This window comes from Myxocyprinus asiaticus, chromosome 48, assembly GCF_019703515.2.
Source record: "Myxocyprinus asiaticus isolate MX2 ecotype Aquarium Trade chromosome 48, UBuf_Myxa_2, whole genome shotgun sequence".
In the NCBI taxonomy this organism is placed as follows: Eukaryota; Metazoa; Chordata; class Actinopteri; order Cypriniformes; family Catostomidae; genus Myxocyprinus; species Myxocyprinus asiaticus.
In genome coordinates, this window is record NC_059391.1 from 4643950 (window position 1) to 4658886 (window position 14937).

Below are 14937 nucleotides of genomic sequence, written 5' to 3' on the forward strand. Positions count from 1 at the left end.
ACTAATAAATGTATACTGAAGAAAAAAAACACTCTATTAATATGATAATAGAGGACATATGAGACACGCTGAAACTGTTAAACGTTTCGTCTTGCATTCATATTAAACAACATGAAGCTAATATAACGGATACAAATATAAAATAAATGCTCTTATCCGGAGACATTTTTAAGTTAGTCCATACTACAGAAAGGATTAAATCTAACAAATCAAGTTTCTGCACCTTTAAGTTTTTATTAAAATAATTTTATAATAATAATAATTATTATTATAATTATTCTTACTTTGTATATTATACACTATATGTATATTTTATCAATAAATTATAATGTATCTTTATTATATATAAATGTTATTATATTTACATAATATACTGAATTACTTTTATTTAATATACTATTATAATGCATATTTTATATAAGCCTATCAGAATCATATAATTGCATTATGTTCAGTATATTAATAAAATAATATTAAATATACAGTTATTATTTTGTTGTATATTAGAAATAAATTATGTATATATATATAGAGAGAGAGAGAGAGAAAATAACGTGCATAGGTTAACAAGTTAATTTACATGTATGTATATATACAGTATATACATATATATATATATATATACACACACACACACACACACACACACACACACACACATAAAAATGAACGCGTTAACCCATGCACATTATTTTTTCTTAAGCACAATTCCACAATTCATTTACCTATTTAACATTAGGTTCAGACATTACATTCAGCTCCGTGTGAGTTCTGGGCCAGGTTGCAAGAAACCCTTTAAGTTAAGAAAACCCTTAGGTATCATTTTAAATATAATTTAAGGTATAATTAATAGGTATAATTAGGTATCATTCTTTTTTTTCTTTTTTTCTTTTTTACTGGGCCCTGAACACTGGTTGGAATAGGGCGGAACCTTTGCGATGTGTCCACCTGGAGTGATTATACACACACACACACACACACACACACACACACACACACCACACCACACCACACCACACCACACCAACAACATAGGTTCAGTGTCAATAACCAAGTGATGGAAAAATGACCTCTTAACTGTATTGTTTTGTACAAACAAACTCAGATGGGACCAGTCAAAATCTGCATTCACATGACCTTCTGGATCATGCAATTAATCGCGATTAATCATTTTAATTGACTGACAGCACTAATCTCTCTCTCTCTCTCTCTCTCTCTCTCTCTCTCTCTCTCTCTCTCTCTCTCTCTCTCTCTCTCTCTCTCTCTCTCTCTCTCTCTCTCTCTCTCTCTCTCATATATATATATATATATATATATATATATATATACACACACACACACACACACACACACAGTATATTTAGACTATTATTCTTTAAGAGTCACTGCCATTATTCCCTCAGCTTGTGCAGTGAAACACAACTTCCTGAAAGCTGGACAGTAATTGATTTAACTAGGAGACTGTGAAGGACTCACCAATCTGTGGCTTTGAGATTGATGGAATTATAGCTCAGGTTCAGATACTTATTTATTGACAGCAGACAGGGATGAGGGGTCACGATGAAAGAAGGGAAACCTTTTGGCCCCTTCTCTGATGTGATAGTTCGGTAATGGAGCGCATGGGGGTGGGGTGGTGGATTTCACTCTCGGACCAGAGCGAGTAGAAAGCTTTTCATCATGGCCTAGAGTGAGTCTCATTCTGGCCTCTGTGTCTGAGTTAAACACTTCTTAAAAGTAAGGTGCATAATCAAGCTTTTAATATCAAGATTGGCAAGCTGATAGGTAGTTATAATGATAAATTAGTCCCTGTTCCCCAAAGTCAAACTACTGTGACAAACAGTAACTCCAGGACCTTGCATTTGGGCAGCCCCTATTTCACGCTCTATACTATAACACTTTAAATAAAAGTTGGCCCTATTTACTTGGCACTATTCGCTGCCATTGTATTGAAAAGACAGACAGCAATAATCATTTAACATCTCGTTTTTAGGTGAACTATTCCTGTAAGGATGAGGAGCCATCATATTCAAGCAGTTGAAAATAGTGTGCTGACCGGCACTTTTTAAGTGTTACTGTTGAAGATACTAAAAAAGTTGCTTGTCGCGGATTAATTGTACTTATTTAGAAAACAAACAAAAAAAGAACAACAACAACAAAGCAAATTGATGAGTTGTTGAAGACACGGAAGATGTAGTATGTCTGGGAATGTAAAATGCAATTCATCAACGATTGAAAACGAAGTACTTCATCAAATTCCATACATACTATGAAAGTACAGGAATTCAGACGCAGCCTCAGTACACGTATAATTAATACAGTAGATGTTCTCTTGTATTTTGCATTACTCACAGTTTTCTGGCTTTGAAGGCCTCTGCGAACTCTCGGACGCTCCTCAAGGAGGCCAAATCCAGGGTCATGGCTTTAACTCGAGCTTTGCGCTATTGAATTAATGAGAAGAGAAAGAAGTAAACACAATGCATCAGCTACATCCATTAACATCACATCACTAACAAACTAAAAGCCAAAGCCAACACATCCCTCACTAACTCATTGAACACTTCCCACCCGAAACACTCTGCTAAATCTCACAGACAACATGAAAAACAACTCCATCTCTCTTTCCCTAAATCAGGGCTGCATTTACAATAGGGAATGTTGAACAATCTCAGGCGGGAGAGCATCTCAATATCCTCTTTATGGCATTTTTATGACCCTCCGCACTGACAGTATCCGATCTTTGCTCTGTGCATCCTGTGCTTACACCAAGTAAATGTTGAGACAGTGGCTTCCTTCTTTCATAATGTCCATAATGGCATATAGAACAGCCTCAAGCAGATAAATAATGTATGAGCAAAGCCAAATCCACAATAATGGTGCCTCTCAGTGCTGTCTTTTAGGTATAGCTTTGATCAGACCAGAGCAAGATCGATATTAAGGAAGACGCATAAATCACTCTACAAAGGAAAGATCATGGTCTCACTGGTCAGAGGTTAGTAGAAGTTCTACTGAGGTATAGAAAAGTCGCTGGAAAATTCTGTGATTTTAGAGTACAAACACACCTTTAAAAAAGTGTTACAAAAATGTAAATATTTCCAAGATTAATAAAAAAAAAAAAAATAAAAAAAAAAAAATAAATAAAAAAAAAACCTACATTCAACAAAATTCAAAATAAGCTTAAAAAAAGTGCAGTCTGCAAATGTCGTTTTTTTTTTTAATACATGCATTTCATTTTATGGTTTAATAAATATTTAAAAGCAAAAATAAAAAATGAATGCTTACACTACAATAAGGTTCTATACTGTATGTTAACATTAATAAATGTATTAGATTTCAAGAAATAAAAATGAACAATATTTGTTAAAGCATTTATTAATCTTGGTTAATGTTAATTTACAAAATAACAAGTGTTCATGATTGTTTATGGGTAGTATTAATGTATACAACTTTTCATTAAAAAATGGACTAATATACAGTAAATTGCAATTAACATGAACCAAGATTAATAAATGCTACAAAAATATATTTTTTTAATTGACAGTTCAGGTTAACTAATGAACAGCAATAAGTTAATGTTAACGCATACAACCTTATTATAAAGTGTTAACACATAAATAAATAAATAAATACATAATATATATAAATAAATGCAAATGTGTGTGTGTGTTTGTGTGTTACATATTATATTGCACTGGATTGGATTGGACTGGATTGCATTGTATTGTATTATATTGTATTACAGTATACTGTAAGTGATATTTATTACATATTGTAATTGATATATATTACAAAAAAAAAAAAAAAAAAAAAAGTTTGCTTGTCTAAGCATGGTCAGGCTGGTCTGGTTTGCTGGTTGCAGCTGTGTTTTGCCCAGAAACCCTAAACCAGTTGACCACCAGCTTGGCCAGGCTGGGAGACCAGCTAGACCAGTTTAAACTAGCTAAGGCCAGCACACTACTTTAGGCTAGTTTAAGCAGCTTGTACTCTGCCAAGATACTGTTTATATTTAAGAAACGTACCCCCCCGCCCAACAAAAAACACACATTTCCTTCCACTATACACATACTAATACTAATTTAGCACTCTAAATGCTAAATTATATAGTACTAACTTCAGAATTATGGAAACAACGATTGAATTTCTTTATTACCAGTAAGCCAGTGAATCTATTACCTGAAAAGAAAATTTCAGGTCTCTTTCTTTGACTTTTCTCAGTGTTTCTTTCTCGCCACAAACAGCTGTGTGCTAAGTTAGCAGGTTCCACTAGTCCTGCACGGCCTCTCTGATGAGAGATATTTTGATGAATGACTGTATAAGCTCTGCTAATATTACAGTGGGGTTAGGAGACATGGGGAAATTTAATTATGCCATGTATAGCGTACCACCAGGTTAACATGAAAACCACCCCATCAGCACTTCTATCAACAGCACGTCTGCAAACCACTTACAATTGCTAATCAGCCTCTGCGCAATTAGTGCCGTAGACGATTCTTGATGGCTCCTGTACTATAAAAACTTCAGCGCAATCATATCTAGTCTTGTCATACGCCCTCGATCGCAAACTGCAAGATACAATAACTGTCCAACATCACTTTTCATTAGATTATTACTGTCCAATGGGGCTCGACTAATATCAAGAGGTTTCAGCATTTTTCAGCATTATTGCCAACAAAAATTAGGACACTTGGTTATTAAAGACCATCAATATAATGTTAAAAGTGGAAGTTTGTGTTGACCCAACAAAATGCCCACCACAAAATTAGCTAATGACTCCAGTCCACAGATTCACATATATATGCGCGTGTGTGTGTGTGTGTGTGTGTGTGTGTGTGTGTGTGTGTGTGTGTGTAAATCCCAGGAAATCAGCAGTTACAGAAATACTCAAATCAGCCCGTCTGGCACCAACAAACATCCATGCAATTATCTAATCAGCCAATCGTGTGGCAGCAGTGCAGTGCATAAAATCATGCAGATATGGGTCAGGAGCTTCAGTTAATGTTCACATCAACCATCAGAATGGGGAAAAATTTGATCTCAGTGATTTGGACCGTGGCAGATTGTTGGTGCCAGATGGGCTGGTTTGAGTATTTCTGTGACTGCTGATCTCCATGGTGCCAAAAACAAAATACATCCAGTGTGCAGCAGTGCTGTGGATGGAAACACCTTGTTGAGAATGGCCAGACTGGTTTGATGGGCACACATGCGCGCGCACACACACACACACACACACACACTATGTATTATATAATGGTGGGTTCCTCCTGTTGACACTGGTCTCTAGTACATGTAGACCCATGAAAGAAATAAGGGGCGCTTGTGTTGTTCCAAAGGGGTGATTGGGGGATGGGGCCCTCTGTCCATTTGGGAGCAGTCTGGAGCTCTGGGGGAAAGGACCTCACCAAGGCCCCTAACCCTTTAAAGTACCTTTTGGAATTCAAACACATAAAATAAGACATTATTTACTCATTCCAGAAAGCAGTATTCTGGTGGGGACCATAAGGTAGGTTGGATTTTAAGGTTTTACTATCATTGTGGAGACATTTGTTCTAAACATGGATAGGCAAACAAGACCACACACACAGGCTTATTCATCAGCAGTATAAAGGTACTCCATGTAACAGGTCTTATTTATCTAAATCAGGTTTAGCCTGTGGGCCTGCAGACCTTGGCTGGGGTGGTGTGATTATAAGATAAGACTGAGACATAGACAGCATGGCTGTGCTCTGAGATGCATCCATTGGCCACACACAGAAATCGCTGTCAGAGTGAAAGGATAATTGTTTCATAAAGATCTCTGGCTGTCTGTACATTATAGTCTGTATTTAATGTAATCTGTCTGAACATCCACACAAATGTGTGTCCATGTGCGTTTCTGCCAAGAAGGTCTGCAATACCTCTAGAAAGCAATCCATTAGTATCCCCATTCATCTCAATGGCAGTTTCTCAGCTGGCACAGGAGCACTCGGATGAATGCAACTTGCATGCAGCCATCTTTGCTTTCGGGATCTCGCTTCTGGGTAGAGACGTTTTTGGGCCAATCGCCTGAGCCATTAATGACTAATTACTATGGAGCAGAAGGAAAATGACGTCCTGACAATGCTTACTGAGTGATGGCACCACAAGAACACACACAATCCTAAGCCATTCATCAGCGACACTATTAAACAGATGCGAAACGGCATCGTTAAACACGATAACAGGTATCTTCTCCATGTTTTTGTCCAAACCAGCCATGACAAGCGACATTCTGTCAATCACTTGGTTTCTAATTCTGCAATGTTGTGTGGGTAGCCCCATCTGCTGCACTCTCATTAGTTCAAAATCCTTCTTAAAACAGTAAATTAGAGCTGTGTCTCACTAACCCGGTCAAAAAAACTTGATTTTTGGCAAAGGATGTTACACCTACAAACTGCTCCCAGAGGTCTGTCAAACACACTGTTTCATAAGGTGAGGTGGCAGATAATCCAACTGCCTCTGACTTTCTCTTCGATTCCCTGTTACGTAGAGCTAGCCGAAATAAAAACAGAAGTGCCGCATAAGCATAAACAACTGACTGAATTAGAGTAACTTTTCTCTGTGAATGTGTGTGATCCTGCGGTGTCGCACAGCTGTGTTGCACCTAGTGTGAACAGACAAATTGGAAATATCAAAGTGAACATTCTAAATGATGTGCAGAAAGCACACACCAATCAGCTGTGAATTAACCCTATCCCTAACCCTAGACTTCAGCAATGGTTAAATGGGTGAATAACCTGTATCATACTTTGTTTTCAACAGATATTTACTGGTATAAACATCTACAGAATTTATTGTAAAAAAAAAAAGAATTATAGAACCGGGCATCCATCCACTGTCGGCGTGATGTGAAACGTGCAACACATTTAGTGTAGACGGCATCATTGATTACAAAGGGATCTATCTCCTTTTGACCTGACACAACATTTGTTACGTTATCAATACAGTGGAAAAACAGCAGAAAGGAAAAAATTTGTGTTGTCGATTTAACGTTCATTTAGTGCATTTAATCAGATGAAAAATCATGCCCCCGAACTGTACGTAAATTCTGTATTAAGGAATGTTCCAACAATCGGAGTAATTCAAGTTTGATGTACCACCTTGATGCAGTAGGGGGCAGTCAGCGCTCTTGACGCGATCTTGCGCTCAAAGACAACTAGACCAAGCTGGGATTGTGAGACGCTTTTTATATCAAACTACGTTTAACGTGGTACATTGTCCTAAAAACACAGCACTTTGGACTAAAATTGGTCGACGGCAGAATGGTGCAGTTACTACATCTACCAGCAAACTGGACAATGTTAAACCTGTCTTAGCATGATGAAATATGGACTTACAAATTTCAATGTAACTAATTACAATAACACATGCTAGCGTGAAAAATGTACCCCCCCATTGTAAATATGACTGGTAGGTGCTGAACAAAACAGTGTACACCTGAGGGCTCCTTTCTAGAGTGCACATCAGATGAGGAAAGATCAGTATCCAGTTAGACTGATTACTGGGAGAGTGATGTGGCAGCAGTTATGTGAGTTATTGCGTGTCAGGCTCCTGTGGTCATTTTTGGCAGGTGTATGCTGTGTGAAAACTGGGAGAAAGAAAATAACAGATGCTGGGAAATGCAAGATGACAGATGTGAAGATTGATGACTAAATGATTTGGACAGATAGCAAACCAAATCATGTAGTTTTGATATTTTGTACTGTTGGTTAATAGACTGTTCCAGTCTGACACAAGGTAGTCTAGCAGAGCCAGACATTTGACAATTGAAATAATGTCTGGTCCACTTAACTACAAGCTTATTTTAGCCAAGAACCACCCAAATAGACAGGATAAACATCAACATGTAAAGCAATCAAACAAGTTTTTTGACATTTAGAAATCTGAAATCAATTATAATAAACTGCTGGGCAACAACATGGTAGGAAGCTCATTCAAATCATGAAGCAACAGTCTCAATAGCATAGAAAATGTGCATCACCAAGAAGTCTTGGGGGACCACGATCTGGCCATGTTCTCAACTCACTCATTTTCTGTCTCTTATCAACAAACAAAGTATTAACAGCCCACTGTTACCAATTAGCTGAAGTTATTAAAAACACACACACACACTTGGTCACTTATCATCTATCAGATGCAGATACTTACAGTACACTAATTACAGCTACGGTCCCCAAGGAGCAGCCCGGGGTTAAGTGCCCTGCTTAAGGGCACAACAAAGGTTTTCTTACAAATTTTCCAGTTAGTAATTATCCAGGTGGCTCCCAACTGATACTGATTCTGCAACATTTGTATAACCAGCCCAGGGTCTTAACCTCAATTCTAACGTAGCACAGATGCCTCGATGCAAATTTTGTATTAGGTCTTCCACAACTACTCTTTTTATTAGTCAACCAGAAAAGTAGTCACCAAGTTGGTGGGTCGATGTTTTTTATGTTGTCACCAAATATGGAACAAGAACAACTGAAGGGATCTACGAGAAGTCACTACTAAGCTTAAAACTAAACTTATTGTGCATGATTCATCATCTATGTACATTTTTCCAAAAGAAAAAAAAAGTATCAACTTTATTTGATGTAACGAATGCTTCCTACAATTCCCGATGGAAATTTATGGAAATATAATAAAAAAATGTCCACCCAACATCTATGAATATCCTGTTTCACGAAGAAATATGTCAGATTTTGGAAGTAAAGTTGTGAAAACACGTTGACTTCAAACTGTGCTTTCCAATCAGTGAAAAGTTTATAAAGCTAGCACCACACCAGCAGATTCCAAACAACTCAATGGTGTCATACATGCGGACTGTTTTGCAGAGATCTCACTCTCTTTGGTCGGAGGTATGACACATTTGCTGATTAACAATGGTGGAAGGGTGACAAACATACCGACTCACCTCTACTCTCTCGCTCTGATACCCTGTCATGTGGAGCTCACAAAAATAACAACAGGAGTACCGCGTGAGCATAAACAATTGCAATAGAGTGATTTAGGATGTGATTCTTGGAGTGACTTTACCTTTTGAAAGTGTGTGATTATGTATTTATCCCCTAGTGGCTTGCCGTTGAACATGTATGTTCACATATTCACTTAACGGCTCGTTAGCAGCGTGTATATATTTGATGTGAATCCTGACACGCAAGTGCCACCGGAAGCGGAAGCCCTCGTGTAAAGACCAGCGAGTCTACCTGTGCGAGTCCACCGCGCAAGGACACCGACAAGGCGCCACTCACCATGGCACTTAAGTATTTTATAATTGTATTTATTCTCTTTTACATTTATCTTCTACATTCTAATATGTCTAATTCACGACTAACATGTGCCCTCAAGCACATTCATGTTATCTGTTACAGACAGTTTACACGATACAGACGCAAGACACAATGCATCCCACACAACCTACGGCCACTTTGCACTTCAGCACCTGCTCTGCTCTCTTTCTCAGTGGGACTCTGGAACTGCCAGTCAGCTGTGAACAAAGCTGACTTCTTTCCAGCCTTTGCCACACAGTCCACCCTCAGCATCACTGCACTGACAGAAACATGGAAACGTCCAGAGGATACAGCAACACCTGCTGCTCTCTCCAACAACTTCTTCTCTCACACCCCTCGACACACCAGTAGGGGTGGGGGAACAGGTTTGCTCATTCCAAACAACTGGACATTTTCACCACACTCTTCTCTATGTAACAATACTTCTTTTGAATTCCATGCTATTACTACATTGCAACCCACAAAAATATATTTTGTTGTCATCTATCACCCTCCAGGTCAGCTGGCAAACTTTCTTGAGGAGTTGGATGTCCTGCTGTCCTCCTTCCCGAAGGATGGCAGGCCACTTGTGATTCATGTTGATTTCAGCATACACCAAGACAAGCCCCAGGCCTCTGAACTTCAAGCTCTTCTGGCCTCATTTGACTTGGAAAGACTAAGCACTACAGCAACTCACAGATCAGGCAACCAGCTGGACCTCATTTTTACATGTAACTGTACCAACTCAAATATTCTTGTTACCCCTTTACATGTCTCTGATCACTACTTTGTTCAATTCAACATGACTCTCCCATCTACATTAAAACAGGCTCCATCTTTGGTTTCCTCTCGCCGTAACCTCCGTTCTTTTTCACCCTCACGCTTTTCCACTGCTGTCTCTAACTATCTTCCTACACAAAATGTATTTTCCACCCTGGATGTAAACACTGCCACAGACACACTAGGATATACTTTAACAACCTGTCTAGACAGCATCTGTCCTCTCTCCTCTAGGCTAGCACTTATTACACCACCCAGCCCCTGGCTCTCTGATGTCCTTCGTGAACATCGGACTGACCTCAGGGAAGCTGAGAGGAGATGGCAGAAATCTAAAGATCCAGCAGATCTGGGTAAGTATCAGTCTCTGCTTGCAAAGTTTTCAGTTCATCTTAAATCTGCAAAAACTTCCTATTACCAGATCAAGATCAACAGCACCACAGACACTCACAGCTTGTTTATAACATTCAACACACTTCTCTGTCCTCCCATTCCACCACCTGACACATCACTGACAGAAAATGTCTTTGCCACATTTTTTACTTATAAGGTTACAACCATCAGAAATACATCCTCAGCACCATACCCTGTCAAACACCTGTCCCTTGTATACAGCTCTTCTATCTCTAAGTTCTCTCCTCTGACTGACACTGAGGTCTCTAAACTCCTCCTCTCCAACCTGTTCCCTTGACCCCATTCCCTCTCACCTTCCACAGGCCATCTCTTTGTCCATTCTACCTGCACTCACACACATAATTAACACATCTCTACTTACAGGCACTTTTCACACTACATTTAAACAGGCTCGAGTAACCCCGCTGCTGAAAAACCTGAACTTAACCCCACACAAGTAGAACACTACAGACCAGTCTTTCTCATCCCATTCACAGCAGAAACACTTGAAAGGGCAGTTTTCAATCAAACCTCTGCCTATCCCTCACAGAACAAGCTGCTGGATGACAATCAGTCAGGCTTCAAAAGTGGACACTCCACCGAGACTGCCCTGCTGTCTGTCATTGAGTCGCTGAGACAGGCGAAAGCTGGATCCAGATCATCAGTCCTGATTCGGCTGGACCTTACTCAGATCTTACTCTCCACCCTCTCTTCGCTGGGCATCACAGGAACTGTGCTTGACTGGTTTAATTCCTATCTCTCAGGTAGGTCCTTCAAGGTAGCCTGGAGAGGTGAGGTGTCTAAGCCACTTCAGCTACTTACTGGGGTACCTCAGGTGCTTGGGCCACTTCTCTTCTCTATATACACAACACCACTGGGACCCATCATTCAGGCACATGGTTTGTCTTACCACTGCTACGCCGATGACACACAGCTCTATTTGTCTTTCCAGCCCAACGACAACACAGTGACTGCTCGAATCTTGGCCTGTTTGGCAGACATCTCGGCCTGGATGAAGGAACACCAACTGCAACTTAACCCAGCCAAGACCAAACTCCTTGTCTTTCCAGCCAACCCTGCTGTTGAACACAACATCACTGTGCAGCTGGGTTCAACTACAGTATCACCTTCCAAAACGGTCAGAAATCTAGGGGTAACCAACAATAACAAACAAAATTTCACAGACCACATCTCAAAGACCGCAAGATCATGTAGATTTACAATCTAAAATATCAGGAAGATAAGACCCGTCCTCTCTGAACATGCCACACAACTTCTTGTTCAGTCACTTGTCATAACTAGACTAGCATGTGCAATTAGACCCCTGCAAATGATCCAGAATGTAGCAGCACGTCTGGTCTTTAATGAACCAAAGAGAGCGCATGTTACACGACTCCTTTTCTCTCTTCACTGACTGCCGGTTGATGCACGTATCAAATTCAAGGCTCTGATGCTGGAATACAGAACAGTCACTGGGTCTGCTCCAGCATACCTAAAATCATTTCTGCAGAGCTACGCGCCCACTAGAAGCTAGCGGTTATTTTTTCAAGCAAGCCTGATGTGCTTTTTCAGTTTCTGAAGCCATTAACTCAGCAGGGAGTCCCGACGGTCAAGTGATTAATGAACTACCGCTGACAGACGCTAATGTGTGCTTCGTCTCTCACCTACTGGCTGGCATATATGTAATTGAAGCTCACACCTCAAAATCACTGGAAAAATTGACTAGTGTGACGCCGTCTTAAGCAGTTTAAGTAAAACACGTTAATTATTTTTTTCTATTATCCTGTTTTGACTTTGCATGTGAACACCTTAATTGGTGTTGACAGCTTATTCAATGTGTGCATGTCTTGTGCACTTGTCTGTTTAAGTTTTGACACACACCTAATGATTTAAAATGTCTTGTACTGTCCTTTTGGTTTGTTTTCATAATCAGACTTTTGTTGTATGTTAATGCATTCATTAAAAGTGAACTCAATAATGGACTGTGTTCACTGATAGTGTTGCACACACACACTGCATTGTTTTGCACACAATTTATGAAAAAAATTACTAGTTATGCAAATCAGTCAGGGCCGTTTGTTTTCCGCGATGCAGAAAATTGGATAGAATTGTGGAATTATGTCATAAAAATGAAGTTAACTGTCATATTTGGGATAAAATGAATGTATAAATGCACAATCAAATTAATACAGCAAAATGTAATTCAGTGATTATTAAACTGTAAACGGTTGTGATTTCATTAAATCAATATATAGTCTGCATATGCTGAATGAGTGCTCTGCTCTCTGTCATCTACCACACACGCACAGAAAAAATATATTATTATTGTATAGTAAAATGTTATATTTAAAATAATTGTAATAGTATTATTATTTAATATTTATCTTTAAGCAATATTTCACTAGCAAGAGTGCTGTTGTACTGATTATTAGCTTTTATCATTGTATTAATTTGTTTCATATGTGTTCATATTATGCTCTGAGGATCTGTATAGAAGCACTTCATTTGATAAAAATAAGGCAATGCTATGTTGAAAACTAATTATTTTACTTTCTTTTTATTAACGTTTTATATATTCATTTGATTAGACATCCTTCTGATGATAACATTTAATTAAACAGAAGACAGGGAATATGGGAACAATAAAACGGAATTTAGAAAAAAAATGTATAAAACGGATTTCAAATGTTGTGCAATGAGATATTGCTGTCCTAATAATAAAAACTTTACACACAAAAAAAAAAAAAAAAAAAAAAAAAAATCACAAACATTTGAAATTTAATTGAGACTTGCAAAAACCACTTACTTTTGTGAAAAGGTGCCAAGTTTATAATTTAATCTTATTATTTATTAAGTTATTATATAAATTAGACTTAAATAATAAGTCTAATTTACATAGAAAGGAGGAGATTTTAAACTGAAAAGAATTACAGTGACTTGGCATAGCACAGTGTTATACCAGCACCGATTAATCCAGATTGTTGGTGGTTAGGGAAAAAAGTGTGCAATTTTGTGCTTAAATACCACAAGCAAAAATTGGGCAACTGTTTATTGAATTCCCTCCTCAATATCTTTAAGGAGGTCTGAAACTTTTCTAATTGAAAGTTATAAAATAGAGTCATCAGACTCAACCATTTTTGTGCATTTCAGGTAACACTACCCCAACTGTTATTCTGTCATCCATTCATCATGTTTGGTATCCGTTTCATAGCATTGTTCTCTCACATCTGGGATCTCGAGGAATTCATTGGACATGATATATGGGGAGTAGATGGTTACAGACAAATACAGATAAATAACAAGTTAGCAAAGCCAGACGTGTCATATGACAGTCTTCAATCCAATGTATAGTTAAACCAACATTTTCTTCAGTAGATGAATGTTTCCCCAGAACACTTTGCTTGGTGCATCTCGAAAATTGAGGTACTGATACCAGAAAATGGTTCACATTTCGCTGACTCGCCAGTTTAAAGAGGAAAAATGCCTCTTAACATATTTCAAGCCTTCCAGTGGCATCAAAATGTTTATATATACAGTATGTAGTTTATTGGCGATAAAGCATTACTAAACAGTAAAAACAGGTAGGATATAATGTGGACACAGGAAGTAAGAGAATTCCGGGACACTTCAGTGACTACGACACCTGCTCAGCGTTTCGCTACAGCCCCGTTTAGAAGGTGATAAATTGGTTTGGTGGGAGCCCATGGAAGCTGCGATGCTGCTCGGAAATGATTTGATAAATGTATGATGGAGATGCAACAAACAGGTTTACTTTTTAAAGTGTAACACAAGCGCTCTGGAGGGTTATTCCTCAGCTCGTGTTGCCCCACTGGAGCGCGTGCAGATTTATCACACACCGGATGAGAAGAAAGCCAGAGAGACAGGGCGCGAGAACAGGAAGGACTAAATTTGACGCAGCATTGGGGGTCCCCGAAGTGAACGGTCACAGAGACAAATATGTTTTCTCATTATTGATGGAATGGATCCATTCTTTAGTCATGTGACACGGCATGATGGTAATCAGGTAGTATAAAGACCCAGAGACAAGACTCATATGGGTACAGTAAACAAAAAGCAAAAAAACATGCTTGGGGCTGAACAATCTATGCAAATATAAGGCAGAATGTTTCTGTGGTCTGAGATATTAACACTGGTAGTGAATCACTTCTTTGTCTAAATACAGATGGCACATAATTTACCATTCATCATTTCAAGTGCAGTAAAGACTGGAACAAAACATAAAAAAAACATGTGGATAAAATATGAAAGTTACATTTAAACATTTATATTTACAACTAGATATTCAAGATTTGCATTTATATCTGATATAACGTAACTATTAGGGCTGGGAAATTTAACGCGTTAATTTCTTTGATTAATATTTTTTGATTAACATGTTAAAAAAAATCGAAGCAATTAAGGCAGTATCAAATTTTTTTCTTCTTCCTGAAACTTCACATGATAGGAGAAAGGTGTCCCGAGTTGTTGCTGGCAGGGTACTCAT

General features: G+C 38.5%; 1 protein-coding gene across 3 annotated transcripts in view; it reads right to left on the bottom strand.

The window, feature by feature from the left end:
• LOC127437465 (WW domain-containing oxidoreductase) overlaps nt 1-14937 on the bottom strand; it is a 346983-nt gene that overhangs the window by 248511 nt on the left and 83535 nt on the right. For 2 of the 3 annotated variants that reach the window (XM_051692403.1, XM_051692404.1), the window contains exon 6: nt 2350-2438. In XM_051692403.1, the coding sequence (XP_051548363.1) occupies nt 2350-2438 (89 nt within the window). Of the gene's footprint in view, nt 1-2349; nt 2439-11541; nt 11581-14937 lie in introns of those variants that run through there. The other variant, XM_051692405.1, reaches the window with a different exon arrangement.